This window comes from Lagopus leucura, unplaced genomic scaffold (assembly GCF_019238085.1).
Source record: "Lagopus leucura isolate 7727_CA_CO unplaced genomic scaffold, USGS_WTPT01 Super-Scaffold_1, whole genome shotgun sequence".
Taxonomy (NCBI): domain Eukaryota; kingdom Metazoa; phylum Chordata; class Aves; order Galliformes; family Phasianidae; genus Lagopus; species Lagopus leucura.
In genome coordinates, this window is record NW_024962250.1 from 31422437 (window position 1) to 31436764 (window position 14328).

At 34.8% G+C, this 14328-nt stretch overlaps 1 protein-coding gene across 5 annotated transcripts in view; it reads left to right on the top strand.

Annotated features, from left to right (window-relative positions):
* The window catches only part of EML1 (EMAP like 1), a 118634-nt gene that overhangs the window by 83382 nt on the left and 20924 nt on the right, over positions 1 to 14328 (top strand). For 3 of the 5 annotated variants that reach the window (XM_042872515.1, XM_042872498.1, XM_042872521.1), the window contains 5 exons: positions 2560 to 2588; positions 3971 to 3997; positions 7110 to 7239; positions 11052 to 11201; positions 12720 to 12789. In XM_042872515.1, the coding sequence (XP_042728449.1) occupies positions 2560 to 2588; positions 3971 to 3997; positions 7110 to 7239; positions 11052 to 11201; positions 12720 to 12789 (406 nt within the window). The remainder of the gene's footprint in view (positions 1 to 2559; positions 2589 to 3970; positions 3998 to 7109; positions 7240 to 11051; positions 11202 to 12719; positions 12790 to 14328) is intronic. The other 2 variants (XM_042872506.1, XM_042872528.1) reach the window with 1 other exon arrangement.

Sequence of the window (14328 nt, forward strand, 5' to 3'; positions counted from 1 at the left end):
CTCTCTACTTGATACCTGTATAAAGTGCAATTTATCTGAGATTAGTTTTATATGAAAGCTACTAAAGAAACCAGATGAGAATATTAAATAAATTTTTGATTACTTAAAAGAAGAAAAGATACAACTTCTAGCAGCTACATAGTTGTCCCATAAACAAGTGATGTTAATAATGTATGGTATGCATTATTTAAATGAAATTTCTTAAGGATCTAATTGGGAGCCCATGTTAGATAGCGTAAGGTGGAGCTAGTGTGGCTGATGTTACTGTTAGAGCAATAATTGTGTGATTAGAGAGTTTTCCCAGGAGATAAAAGGCCTGATTTCTTATATCTCATGCAGCCTGCGGATGTTCAGAGCCACAGCTCTTACCTCATTGAAGAGTGTCTAAAGAGAGACTCTTTAGAAGAGTCTGGGTAAAGTCTTCCCCATAATTGCTGCTGAAGGCAGGCAACTGTGCAGAACACAGAGCAAGAGTCATGGGACTAGAAGAAAAATAAGCATGATTCTGTATGCCAGGAGCTAAAGCTGTCCTCCTAAAGCTAACTATATGTGTGTAAGAATGAAGAAGAGAGCATTACTGAACTACTCACAGCCTTATTCATTTCTCGTGTTATTTCTGCTCTCTAGATGAGGCTTAAAGCAGAATGCATGTCAGAAATCTAAAAAGGCAATATTGAAATTACTATTTTTCAACATACTTCTACGTGCAGTTGTAGCCCATTATGCAATGTCATATTGCTTTAGAAAGGTATTTTAAGAAGCTTTAATAATAAAGGATAAGGAAGTGAGGACTGTAGCCTGAGGGTTCCCAGTTCCCTATCACTCTGAGCAAGAGGTAAGTCTTTGTTAAAATTTAGGTAAGTAGGAAATGATTCAAGATCATGAAAAAAGAAAAGGAGCAGTCAAAGTTCTGTCTGGTTATGATTTTTTATAATTAGAAAGTACACATGGCTTGCTTTATTACTGTAATGAATCAGCCCTTTGCATTAACTTGTATAAATCAGCATGGACAATTCAGAACTGGGAGGTCTTGTCTCTAGAAATGTAGCATTTCTGACTAATGCTGCATCTCATAAAGATCTTATTTACTGTAAATATCTTCACTCATAAGAATTTAATTTAATGTTGGTGTTAAAAATGGTAACACATCATGGTACTTATTTAGATTGGCTTTGCGGGCCAGATTGGTGCAAGAATTTTGTTGCATGATTAATATCCAGGCTGGTATTATTAGAAGCTGCTGTACCAGGTGGGCCCCAAATAATTCATTTGTTGGTTGGTTTGATTATTAGATAAATATATTATTTTAACACAGCAGAGTCAAATCAAAGGAAGATGAAAAATACTCAGATGGTTTGTTGTGGCTTCAGTTTCATTTGTAGAGAGGGGGGAATCTTGCTTCGAAAAAATCCTGTGCAAGTATGCAACCAGTTTAGTTTCTCTTTATCTTCCAGCTGCACTTTTGGATGTGAAGTGGAGATTGCATTTCAAAGCTCTGTGGATACTTCATCCTTTTCACGCATCTCTCCACTTCTCTCCACTGAAGTTGCAGAGTTTTCAACTCTTTTGCGATCACTAGGAATGATGCTGTAGTAACCTGATGTTTCAGAAATTTATTGAGTATGAAGAATATAGACCTGGGAAAAAGATAACTGCTTGATACGACTTAATGACCCTTCTATTTCACTAGAAACAGCTCCCTCAAGATTAATTACACAGTGATGGAGGGTAAAGAAAACAAAACAACTGTTATTTCTTGAGATTTCTTCTTTTTGATCAAGATAGCAGGGTAGTACTATCCAGAGAGCAACTCATCTTTTCTGTCTCTTCCTTATCCGCATGTATTTAAGTATTTTTCCCTCACTTTTTCCCAGATAGTTTTCTCAAGACAAAAAGGCAAGCTGATTTAACTTGTCTTCTGCATGCTGCACTGGGAAAGAAGGTGCTTTAATAATGATAGATATGTGTTTCCTGGGTTTCACTGGATACTGCAGTTCATCAGGAACCAATTGGGCAGTTCCAGCTTCTATGTAAACTCTTTGGGAAAGCACCATTCAAATTTTATTTTATCCTTAAGTTCAGAGAGAGCAAAGTCATGAAGCAAATAGCTACATATACTGTAGCTCTCTCTGTGTATACAAAGAGATGTTGTATTTAAGAATATATTCCTAAGTTTTAATGATATCTGTAGGTCTTTTTAGGATGACAAATTTATCTGACTGCAAACCAAAACTTGAGGCAAATGCTCTAGGCCAATTTCCATGTTCTCCTACTAATGCTGCAGAAGGGGAGGATCTGGTAATAGTAGAAAATCTGTATTTGTAAGAATACAAAAAGAAATGTTTAAAAACAAAACAAATAAGTGTTGATATTTGTCATTAAGGAACCATCATGAACTCTGTTTATAATTTTGTCTGCTTTGAGATTTACACTGTAAATAATTGAATTCTATCATTACTTATATAGAAATATATTTAATTTTATATTGCCTCAACAGCTTTATGTGTGGATACTTTGCATGGGCTTTTTAAAATAGAAATTTCTTCTTTATTTTTGCAGCAAACCCAAGGAGCCAATGTTCAGTGCAGGTAGGAACTTTTTAGCATTTTAAAACATTTAAAAATTGTGATAATTTTATTTGCCAATATTCAGGAACTGGTGTTGGGATTCTAAGCATGACACTTACTGGGTATATCAATAATGTATATAGATGTAGTTTTAAAAAAAAAAAAAAAAAAAAAAAGAGCAGTTTTGCTCTACTTTTTATTGGCCCAGCAGGTTTATTTAATTTGGATTCTTTGTAAGAAGACAAAGAAGAAAAAGGCAATGTCTTCTTACCTCAAATGTGTCTTCATTTTGGAGCAATATTAAAGTTCTGTTAATTGAAGTATTACTACATTCCAGTTACGATGCATTAATTTAGTCAAGCTGTACTTGATTGCTCCCTTTAAAGAATTCCATATCTATCCCAATGCCTTGCAATACAATTTGTCAGATTACAAATGAAGGTGTATTGAAGCTATAGTTTTGGAGATCTAGAATTTGTCATGTTTTTTTTTTTTTTTTTTTCCTTGTGTATTATCTTTATTACAAGATTGCAAAAGCAAAATATGAGGTATTAGTGCAAGAGCCAGTCTTTGTCCTTGATGAAGATAAGAAACTGAATACGATGTCTAAGTAATATTTGTCCTGGAAAAACACAGGTTTAAAATAAATCCTTCATTACAATAGAATAAGTAATGGAGAAAATGGCTCATTTATCAATTTTTTTTTCATATTCTTGTTGTTTATAGTTGTGTAACAGTAAGCTTACATTAAGCTGAACAAGAAAATCCCTAGTTTACCGAATGGATTGATCAGCATCCAACAAAGCTCTTATGCCATTCTTCAAGAGTTAGTATGTTAACTGGTTTTGAACTTGGAAATATGTAGAATTGAGTATTTAAATACACTGTGACAATACAATCACTATCTACATTCCTTTCCTGAAAACATTGTTTTAGAAAAAGAAATCTTGAGGATTCACATAGAGTTTGCAGTTCTTGCATAGCATTGCTTACGTGGTCCAAGAGAAGAAAAGGTGTTTGGAATAGTTTTTGTTGTAGCACTTCCCTAGATAAATGTTGGTAACTAAACACATTATACTGTTTCTATCCTCCTTTGCCCTCCTGGGCAAAACTCTTACTGAAATTATTATTTCTAAGAATGTTATACCCGATATTTTAGTTACTGTTAGCATGTAGTTGCATAGTAAAGCTTAAATACTTTTGAAAGAGAAAGGGACTGAACAGTGCTTCTAGGTGAAAGAAAGGAGACGTTTGTCTGTAATGACGGCTCAGGTTTTGTCAGGAAGCAAGGTAGCTCCCAGCAGAGTGCCCCTGGACAGCCTGTAGAGCAGGTGTATAGTGAGGCTGTTATACTGGAACACATCTTTATCTAGCCCTTCTGTCTCTGTCTCTGTAACCACAAGGGAAGCGCCGTGTGACACACTGCAAAGGTAGGCTTCACTTCCAAAACCTCATAGCTCTCGAAGCAAAATGGTGCCAGCGTGATAAAAGCTTTATGTATAAGCTGCAGTTTTGTTACTTGCATGCATTTTGCAGCGTTAAAACTTTTCTGGTTCTTTTGAGTAGAACAAAAATATTATTCCATCCATTATACAATCTACTGAATTATAACCTGCAGGTGCACTGTAAAAATAGTAATGGGTTATAATTGAGTCACGGATTTTTCAGGAGAATTTGAAATAGAAAAAAATATGTTGAGAGAGCTATATGGCAACATGTGGATGTTCACTGTGTTTGAAATGGTGTTCTGCACTTTTGCTGAAATTCATATAGATTTGCCCCTCTGGCTGTTTTGCTGGTAGTCTAACACAATGATAGAAGCCTTGTTTTTTTTCCCTTTGCTTTTTCATATTGAGTAGAACTTAGTTAGATTTTTCTGAATGCTAAGTAAGCAGATTTAGGCTTCCAACTAATTTCTCAGTGCTTTTTGCTCAATGTCATAATGCGGAGTTATATTTGGTAAACATGCCATAGTGTTTTCTAAAATTGCAGCTAAATTGCAGTGTAAATATGCACATTTTTGATGCATGTTTATGTCTGTGATACAATCACAGATTTGTCTTGCTTTTAGAGATAGCTTATTCTTAACGGTTTTTCCACTAATCAGCATCTTTCACCTTTGCAACAAATGTAAAATTTCATTTAAAAAATGTTTATTCCCAAGGCAACGTCTTTTACAGGGTTTCTACTTCTGTGTAGTCATACAGTTTTATGCAATCAGTAGTGATCATCTTTGCTGATCGTACTAGCATTCACGTCTTCTAATTTCGATTCAATAGCTATTAATTTTTATAGTTATTTTCAACAGCAGTTCTAAATTCACAATATTGCAGATGTAAAAGATACATTTGTTTAGAAGTTTCACCACTGATCTGTCTTTGTAGTTTTATTGTCTGTCTTTACAACTATCTTTGCATACAGAGCTGTGCTGTCTTAAAGATTTAGTTAAGAAAAATAGAAGGGGACTAAGAAGATAATATACTTGTATTACTAACAAAAATCAGTACCTGTAAAATTAACATTACCAAAACTTCTAAATAAATATATAGTTCTGTGCCTTGCCTACTCATCCTAAATTCCTGTTTACAGTTAGAGAGAGGCATGCTAGAGACATAATATATTTACTTTGGCCTTGGACACATGCTTTCAAGTGCAATTAATTCCTCTAAAAGTACCTGCTTCTTCCTATTTACTCTAAAAAACAGTTTTGACTGACCAGGTCAAATGTGGACAGTTCCACTGTAGATGCTTAAATGCAAGTTTTATGAGTCCCATGATGTTTTAAGTGAGAAAATCAGCTCGATGAATTAAACTGTCATCCATTCACAGCCTTTGATAAGCACAATCCAGACTTGTCACTGCTGAAAATCTATTAAATTCCAGTGCACTAGTATCAGTAGCATTGGCTTGTGTTTGAAGCTCATTAAATAGATGCTGCATGCGCATACAAATAGTGCTGTAATGCTCTGCTATTTAATGCTCTATCCTCTTTATTTTCCCATACAGATCTATCAGAGTAGATTTTTAATATCAATTCCAGTATTCTGGCACTTCTTAACAGGCTTCATGAACTCCAGCCATCTGTCACTTTTATTATTCTCTTGTTTTGGTGTTTTGTTTTAATATTGTTTTGTTGTTCTCATTATATGTCGTTGTTTTCATTATATCTGTGAACTCTATACACTAGGGGATTTTAGAGAGCCCTAGCTGTAACTTTACTGTGATCTCTCCCGAATGAATCAGCCTAAAAGCAAAATACACATGTATGTAGGTAATATAACGTAGCTATAAGATTACTTTGTTCAACCTATAATTTTTATTCATTTAATCGAAATTTCTGATGTATGCATTTCCAATTAAAATAAAGCCTTAATTTTCAAACTAAAACATAGTATACTTGTAATGATACTTAGCAATTCATAGCGTAATTTTAAGAGTCCTAAAGTGTTAATTTTTTTTCTATTTACATGATTTTGTTACTTTTGCCCTTCCACTTCCTCTGTGCCCACGATTATTCTGTCTAGTAACTCTACAGATGTCACTGACTCCAAAACTGCTTGATTCGCATGAGAACAAGGCTGAATTCCTTGATCTGCCGATGGAGCAGCAAGAGCCAGCACGTTCTGAATGTGGACAAACTTCACCAGAAGTTCACAGGACACCCACTTTGGCCTTGCCTGTTCCCAAAAGTCCTAGTCAGACCTTCATGGCATTTGCCAGATCTCCTAGTTTTATAAGCCCCATGAAGTCCCCAAGTCAGTACTTCCAGATCTGTTATTAATCCCTCCTTCTCCTCCCCAAAAATATTTCTTCTGAATTCAACAAATTATTTTTAGTATTTTCTTTTAGAAATTGTTTACTTGTCAGCCAATTCAGTTTTTGTAGCTTCTCTCCTCTGTCATTTTCCTTTCTATAATGTGCTGTCAGTGTTGTCACTCCTTCTCAATGTTTAGTGATTCTTAAAACATCTTTTTTTGCATGTACATCAGCATGATTTCTTTTACTAACTGTTCATGTTCCTTATTTCAAATGTATCTCTAACACTGTATCAAGTGTAAAGCGTGTCTTTACACTGATATGCAAAGAATGCGACTGAGTGTTGGAAAATACTTCAGATGCTGATGCTCCATTGTAAATATTGATTAAAAAATAAAATTAATTTTAAGTGACATTTCTGTGTTAATTGTAATCTTTGACGTTTTCCCCTTTTGAAACATTTAAAAAAATGTAATATGTAATTTTCTTTAATTGCAGTCCTTAGACCTTTTTTTAGTTCTTCATGACATTGTTAAATTCTAATTCTTTTCAAAACATTTAGAGGAAAAAGGGACTTTACTTTAAAAGAATATATAATAATAATAATCCTGTATAGTAAACATGATTTAGGGGAAAAGAAAGCTGCTTATTTTATATGTTTGTGATTGCATGTCATTCTGTAATTGTAACGCACCAAAGTATTAAGTGGGAAGGGATTGAGGAGCACTGGAGTTCTCCACTGATGTTTTTTTTGGTGTAACTGTAAACATTTGTGACCTTTTGTAGAGGAAGGATATGTAAAAATGTTTCTTCGTGGACGTCCTGTTACCATGTACATGCCCAAAGAGCAAGTGGAATCTTACAATTTGGAAGCAAAAGTAGAACTACCAGCCAAGAGGCTTAAACTGGAATGGGTGTATCCTTTCTGTGTTGGAGAGCTACTTTAAGTCAATGATTTCTTTATGATGTGTTTTAAATAAATTTTAGAGCTGAATATAGCAAATGTAAGATCTTCTTTAATGAGGTATGCTTCATTAGCGAAGTGCAAGGTGACGTTCCATTCGAATAGGTGCTCATTTCTCAAGGCCTGCTGTTCTGCACTCAGTGAATTACAGGGTGGCAGCTGAAGACTTTGCTTAAACTTTGCCTGAAGGTTGAGTTTGAAGCATGCTAATGAGCTGAAGATTAAAGTAGGCATGCTGTATGACTGTAGTGAACAGTGATTATTAATTATGGTATGCATAAAACAATCTAAGGTATATTTTTGCTGACTCTCAGCAATAATTTATCATTTTGAACTGTCTTGTATAAAAAGTGCACCATTTGTTACAGCAACTTCTTATAAGCACAGCTGCAGTATTTGGATAATGCTAGAACTGAACAGTGTCTTGCAATTGATAAGAGCCAGCAATAAAGTCCACAAGACATCAAATAAAATAATACTTGCATTTAGATTTCAGCTGTGCTTAAGCAGCGTAAATGTCAAGTGACCAGAATTTTCCACTGATATCTCTAAGTGGATACAATTACAGAATTCTGACTTGGAAAAAAAATCTAGTGTTTCATCACATAGGGAAATTGTCACCTTTCAGTTTTATTAGTAATAAGAAACATCTACCCTTAGAAAAAAACAAAGTCACATTTGTGTATTAAAAAAAAATAGGTGATTTATGATAAAATATAATCACAAACATCTGTTTGTAAGATCCACTACCTTTAGAGAGATTAAGCCTTCGTAAGGACCTCTATTTTAAGAAAATACTTTTTTTGGTCCTGAGCAGTACAAATAGGATGTTGCTTTGTCTTCATAAAAAAAAGAAAAGCTGCAAATATTCTTTTCTAAGTTGTATAAATAGAACTCCATGTGGTTTCAGATTGCACACAGAATCTCCAAGAGTCCCATTGTATTCGCTGGAGATTAATGACAGATTTAGTAACCATTCTTGCTATTCCTTTTGCAGCTGAGCTTTTGTGGGTCCTACCCAACTCTGCTGGAACTGCATAGATAATGCATACAGAAATAACTGAGGGTCAATTAAAAACCAAAAATATCTGGGCACCACAGATTAATAAAATAGTTGATAATAGAGTAATAAATTCTGCTTGCAGCATTCTGCCATTGAATCATTGTGCGTATATCACAAAACTGATAAACTAATGATGTCTTTTTAAGTTTGCTCAGTCTCCCCCTTAAGGAAGGGGCAAAAGAATGACACGGGGAGTGATAAGATACTTTCTGAAACAAACAAATCCCACAAAAACCAAAATCAAAGTAGACTGCCCTTAGCACTGTATACAGGGAAGCTGATGCTAATATTACAGACTTGCAACAAATGATAATTAGAGTCACGGTTTCAGTCTCATTTATTTCTCACCTAAGCTTACCTAAATGACTATTTCATGGATGGACTGTTGTTGTTGTTTGAATATTCATATGTCCTCCCAGCTGTGTATCTGTATATCCAGCATAATCCCACATTAATGTTTAGTATTAATAGAAAAGGTATGAATTTAGAAATAGGAAGGGTATGAAGTGCTCCAACTAACCCTAAGTGGTTATGGAGGAGAAAAAATATTATGCTGTTTTTTTTCCGGATTTTTTCTTTACAGTTAAGCCCAATAATGCCATCTATGCTTCAAAGTTACGTCAATGACTAGGTGTCTACAGGACTCAAAGAGGAGGAATAGATTAGGGAATAAAATAATGCTCGATTTAGAGACTGTAATGGAGAAAAGATACACTCCTGCTCACATTTTAAGATAATTTGAGGAGAAAGGCAAAAAGGGGAAAAAAAAAAAGACAACAACTACAGATTCAGATAATCAGATACAATCAGATGTGAAGAAATAGAAATGCTGAATGATAAAGTGTGAGGGAGGGCTGGAGCAGAGGTGGCAGTGCCAAGCAGGACATCAGCACTGGGTAGATCAGGGAGAGGGCAGCAATTTGCAGAGATCGTTTGAGAGCAGCTCGTTTGGTAAGCGGGAGGTCTGAAACAAAGGCTGCAGGCCAAGAGAAAAGAAAAGGTCAAGATAACATTTGCTGAAGTGCCAGCTCACCAAATCAAAGTTGACGGCACGAAATCTGAGTGTGGGAAATTGTGAGGAGGAGAGATCAACCCCAGGAGTTTAAATCTGAGGAAAAAGGATGGCTAGAAAGAAACTGAATGTTTGACAACGGCAGTCATGCGGTTGAATGCAGCATTGTTCCCAACAGGAAGAATGGTAAAGAAAGGAGATTTTTCCTAAAGAATGCAATCTTTTCCATGTAATAGCTTTTTCTAGGCACAGTGATTTCTTCCTCATGAAGGTCTATAAAATGTTTTTACCTTTTTAAAAAATTCTATTTCTTACACTAACATGAGCTGCTAATTTGTTACCAACTTGATTATGTTTTGCTGAAGTCAGTGAATGTTGTTGACTTCAATTGGTTGTGGCTTTACAGAGAACAATAAGTTCAAACAAATTTAGTAATGTCTGTGATCTAGAGTAGTATCTTATCTTTACAGACATGTTAGGAATTGATAATAAGTGCTTCATAACTTAAAAATATTTGTTACTTTTTTTTTTTGTTGTTAATTTTTATTTCTTCAGATTTAAGTATCTCAAATTTAAAGGAACTTTGGCTAAAAAATGCCAAATTGGGAATTTAAATGTTGTATTTTTGAATTTTTTTTTAAATATATTTTTAATGTTTGGGCATGCAGTTCATTACATATATTAAAAACAAACATAAGAAAACAGCAGTCAGCTGTTTTTGTTTTTAGGAGTAAAATAACTGTAGTCCTTACATCCTGTAGTCCTGTGCTAACATGGATCTTTTAGTTTGGCTGTGTTATCACTGATTATGGAGGGAATAGTGCACAAATATATTTATGGTATCAGGTGATGGAGGGTTTCAGCGGTACCTTTCTATATATCCATTGTGGCCAGATTCTCCATAATGATTGAATTACATTGCTCTTCTGTTTTGCCAGGATTCTGCTAATATTGTTCCTCTCTTTTACCATAAAAAGGGAAAGCCAAAATAGTTGTAGTCCCTGATGACTTTTCATAAAAATAAAACTACGTAATTTGACTGAATTCACATTCAGTCTAAATGAGATTATTTCTGGATTAATTCCAGTTAGTTTATTGAATTAATTTTAAATTAGTGTTGATATGATGAGCATCAGAATCTGGGCCGCTGCCTTTCAAATGCTACAAAAATAAATCAGATGTATGATGTAACTGTTCTATGTTTTTTTTATCCATCTGGTTGGTAATGACCAGGATAATGAAATCAATCAACCTGAACAAAGGATAATGCAGTCCCCCCTAATGTAATGCAGGGAGATGTACTGAATGGCTTACCAGTGTTTCCATCAAGTCCAAGTTTTTATTTTGTCAACCCGTATAAATGGTAAACACACTTGGGACAGCATTGGAATTGCTGTGCTGTCTTAGTCTCGCATTTAGAAAATTTTGGAGGATACTGAAAGGGTGCTATGGCTACAAAATGCTGCCTTTGTCTTTTCTACTGTGTATTTTTTTTTATGTGATATGTAGATTTTCAGGCACTCAAGCAATGAAATGCTTTGGCTCTCTCTACTGTTCTGGAGTTTTTTAAGTGATAAAGCTGTGCTCAAGCGAGGAGAGGCCAACTATCAGGAATTTTGTTTCATTTTTCCTTATTTTTAACATTCTTAATTCATAAATAACGTTACTGCAGCTTGACAAACATGCTAGCTATGGATATCGGGGCCGGGACTGTCGCAGTAACCTGTATCTTCTTCCAACGGGTGAAACTGTGTATTTCATCGCGTCTGTAGTCGTGTTATTCAACGTTGAAGAACAACTTCAGAGACATTACACTGGTCATAATGATGACGTGAAGTGGTGAGTTACCTATTACACTTCAGATTTCTTTTCTCTCAAAACAATATCTATCCTGTAATACTTCATTATCTGTTAAGGTAGTTTTGAAAATTCAAATGATGTAACCTCTCAAGTCAGGCATATGTTGGTTCTGTATGCCTAACAGTGTACTTGGACAATAACACAAAGGTCTGGCACCCATTATAAAGGTGTATTTACTTGAGAAAACTTACTTGCTGTAACTTGCTCTCTTTACATCAAAAATACAAACATGAAGAAATCTGATCATAAATCTAATTTTAATTGCTGTTTTTGGACTAATTAATTATTGACTAATTTAGGTTCCCCTTGCTTCCTTTTTCAAGTAGGATAGAATTATTAATCTTCATATACGTTCTTTCCTATTTTCCTCAGCAGTTTTTGAGCATGTCTGTACCATGGCAGGTATCCTACACACTGCTTCAGAGCTATCCAGTCTGTCTGCCATGCAGGCACGCCAGCTTGGGCTTCAGTGATTTCTGTTTTCAAGCTTACAGGTGCTGGATATCAGGAAATATCAATATCATTGAATTGGCATGTAAATACATGGTTTATCTTGACTGTATTCATCTACTTGCTGAGAAAGAGCACCCAGATTATCTGATGAGCCCTAATGTATGAACTGAGCTTGACATCCCTTCTTTAAATTTAACTTTATGAAACAGCTGTTATCCATGAATCCCCAAAATAGACCTGATAATCAAATCTGTGTTGTGTGTTTCATAAAACTGAATTATTTGTATAATCTAATAGTTTTACAAGGAGATTTTAACTTGGACTTGTTCCATCTCATTTTTTAGTTTTTCTAACTCTTCAGAAGTTTCAAATCTTTCTTCTTTATGAGAAAGAGGGATACAGTTCTCTGTTAAAAAGCTGGATGAATTATTGTCACCATTCTTTTCTCAGGGTATTTCGTGTGTAGAACGGTATGCAGAGCAGCTGAAGTGAAAAAAGAGTTAAGATAAAAATTTAGGTGAAAGTGGACTCTGCTCTTCCTTCTAGGCTGCTCTTTAGTACAGAATTTAGTACAGAATTTAGTACAGACTGCTTTTTCTTAAAGATTTTCTTCGCTGAGTACAGTGTTAACAGTTCTAATTTTAGAAAACAGTCTGATTCTTAATTTTTCAGCATTACTATCTCTCAGTAACTACAGGACTTTTTTTCTTTTTTCCTAACCTTTTGAAGAAGAATTTGGTGTCACCCCATAAGAGCTGCTGAATATCTGGTCAACACATTCCGTTAAGTGATTTGTCGTATGTTTGAGTGAATAAGTGTTTGATCTGAAGGACTGTCTCTAGAATGTGCTTACCTTAATGACTAGACCATCATATTTTTAATAAAAAGCATAAAAATAATTTAGCCAGTTCTGGTTTCATGCTTTTAAAATGTTGATATATATGTTTGTCTAACTAAAATAAGGCTTTTTGCTTCAGTATCTGGTAAAAATTTGATTTAATGTATAATAAATGAATTTAATGGCTGTTTCTCTTCCCTTTTCAGCCTGGCTGTCCATCCTGACAGGATCACTATTGCAACAGGTCAAGTTGCAGGTACATCCAAGGATGGAAAAGTGAGTAACCCCTTTGTTGACATACCACTGTGTTTATTTCACAAGTATGTATAACTGACAAGATACATGTTATATCCTTTTCGTGTTGCATTTGAACTGGTTTTAAATGGTGGAGTTGAACAGAATTAAAATTTAATTTGAGAATGCCTCTTGCACAAAATCAAGTTTAATTCTATTGCATTATCAAGATCAGTCAGTCATTTCTGGTTCCATTACTTATACAGAGAAAGGAAATTTGGGAGCTGGTCTCTAAAAGAGGTAGAAAAGGATACAAGGGAAACCTGAGAATAAAGACGGAAGTGGGAAAAAGAAGAGAAGCAGGGGGGTTTCATTGAACATTATAGCACTTCATTCGTGACCACAGCTACCAAGACAAAGTATAAATAAAATGGACACCTTTTTCCTGGGGAAAAAAATTTCATTATCAAGACAAAAAATGATTTCCTTATTATTGTCTCTACTGTGAAGCTCACTTACAAGCTATAAAATTATTCAATTTGTTACTTATTCTTGCTTTTAAGACCTAAGACAAAATGAGAATGAATGAATACAAGCGGAGGTAGGAAAAGGGTGAATAAAAAGTTTCTGTGTAATATGCAGCTGATTCATAGTGCTGCAAAGTTTTTGACAGACATCAAAGAGGAATTGTAAGGGAAGTTTTAAAAATCATGCTTATATTGAGGATTTAAGTAACCGACAAAAACAACACCCACTATGATATTTATCTAAATATAATATTATCTAAATTATCTAAATACAATATTCTGTTACTCGCTTGGCTTTATTTCTGTTGTGTGCTGGGGAAATCTCTGGTATTTCTTTTTTTGAGCTTCATAGATGCTTATGTTTATGACTGTATTTGTGAAATAAAATCTAAAATTTTGATGTATATGGGTAATCCTATGTAAAAGTCATTTCTATAAGAAAAACCCACAGAATTAAATATAGCTTTTTTCCTTTTTCATTAAGAGGAGGGCAAAAAAAAGGTTCTGTGTTAAATTGCTAGCTGTTTTGAAGATGAAACTTACTCAGTGTGTGCTTACAGGGGTTGCCCTCTAGTGGCTTTGAGATACATTTTCTTCTAGTCATTGTGTATGCACTGGGGCTCCTTCTGTGTTACCGATGTCTGCAACTGGGGGGAGGGAAGCGCATAATTTTCATGGATGAGCAGGTGTTCTTGGGCCATTATAGGTACATTAATTTGGTTAGTAGGAAGAAAAACAAGCAAACAACTTAGTAATTGTAATTGTAAAGAATGATCCCGAATATATATAATTCTCTCCTATGGCTATTCTTATGACATTGGCATTAATTAGTTTGGAATTTCTTAAACTTTTTGCACTCGCTCTTTGATGTAGATTGATCTAGTGGTTGACAAAACCCTGCTCATGTCACGGGGGTTGGAGCTTGATGATCTTCAAGGTCCTTTCCAGCCTAAGCCATTCTATGATATGAATTATTATGTTTGATGATCTTGGACCTGCCAGTAGGTCCTGTGTTGCAATGCTATCAATAAGTTTTCCCTTTACAGACACTTGA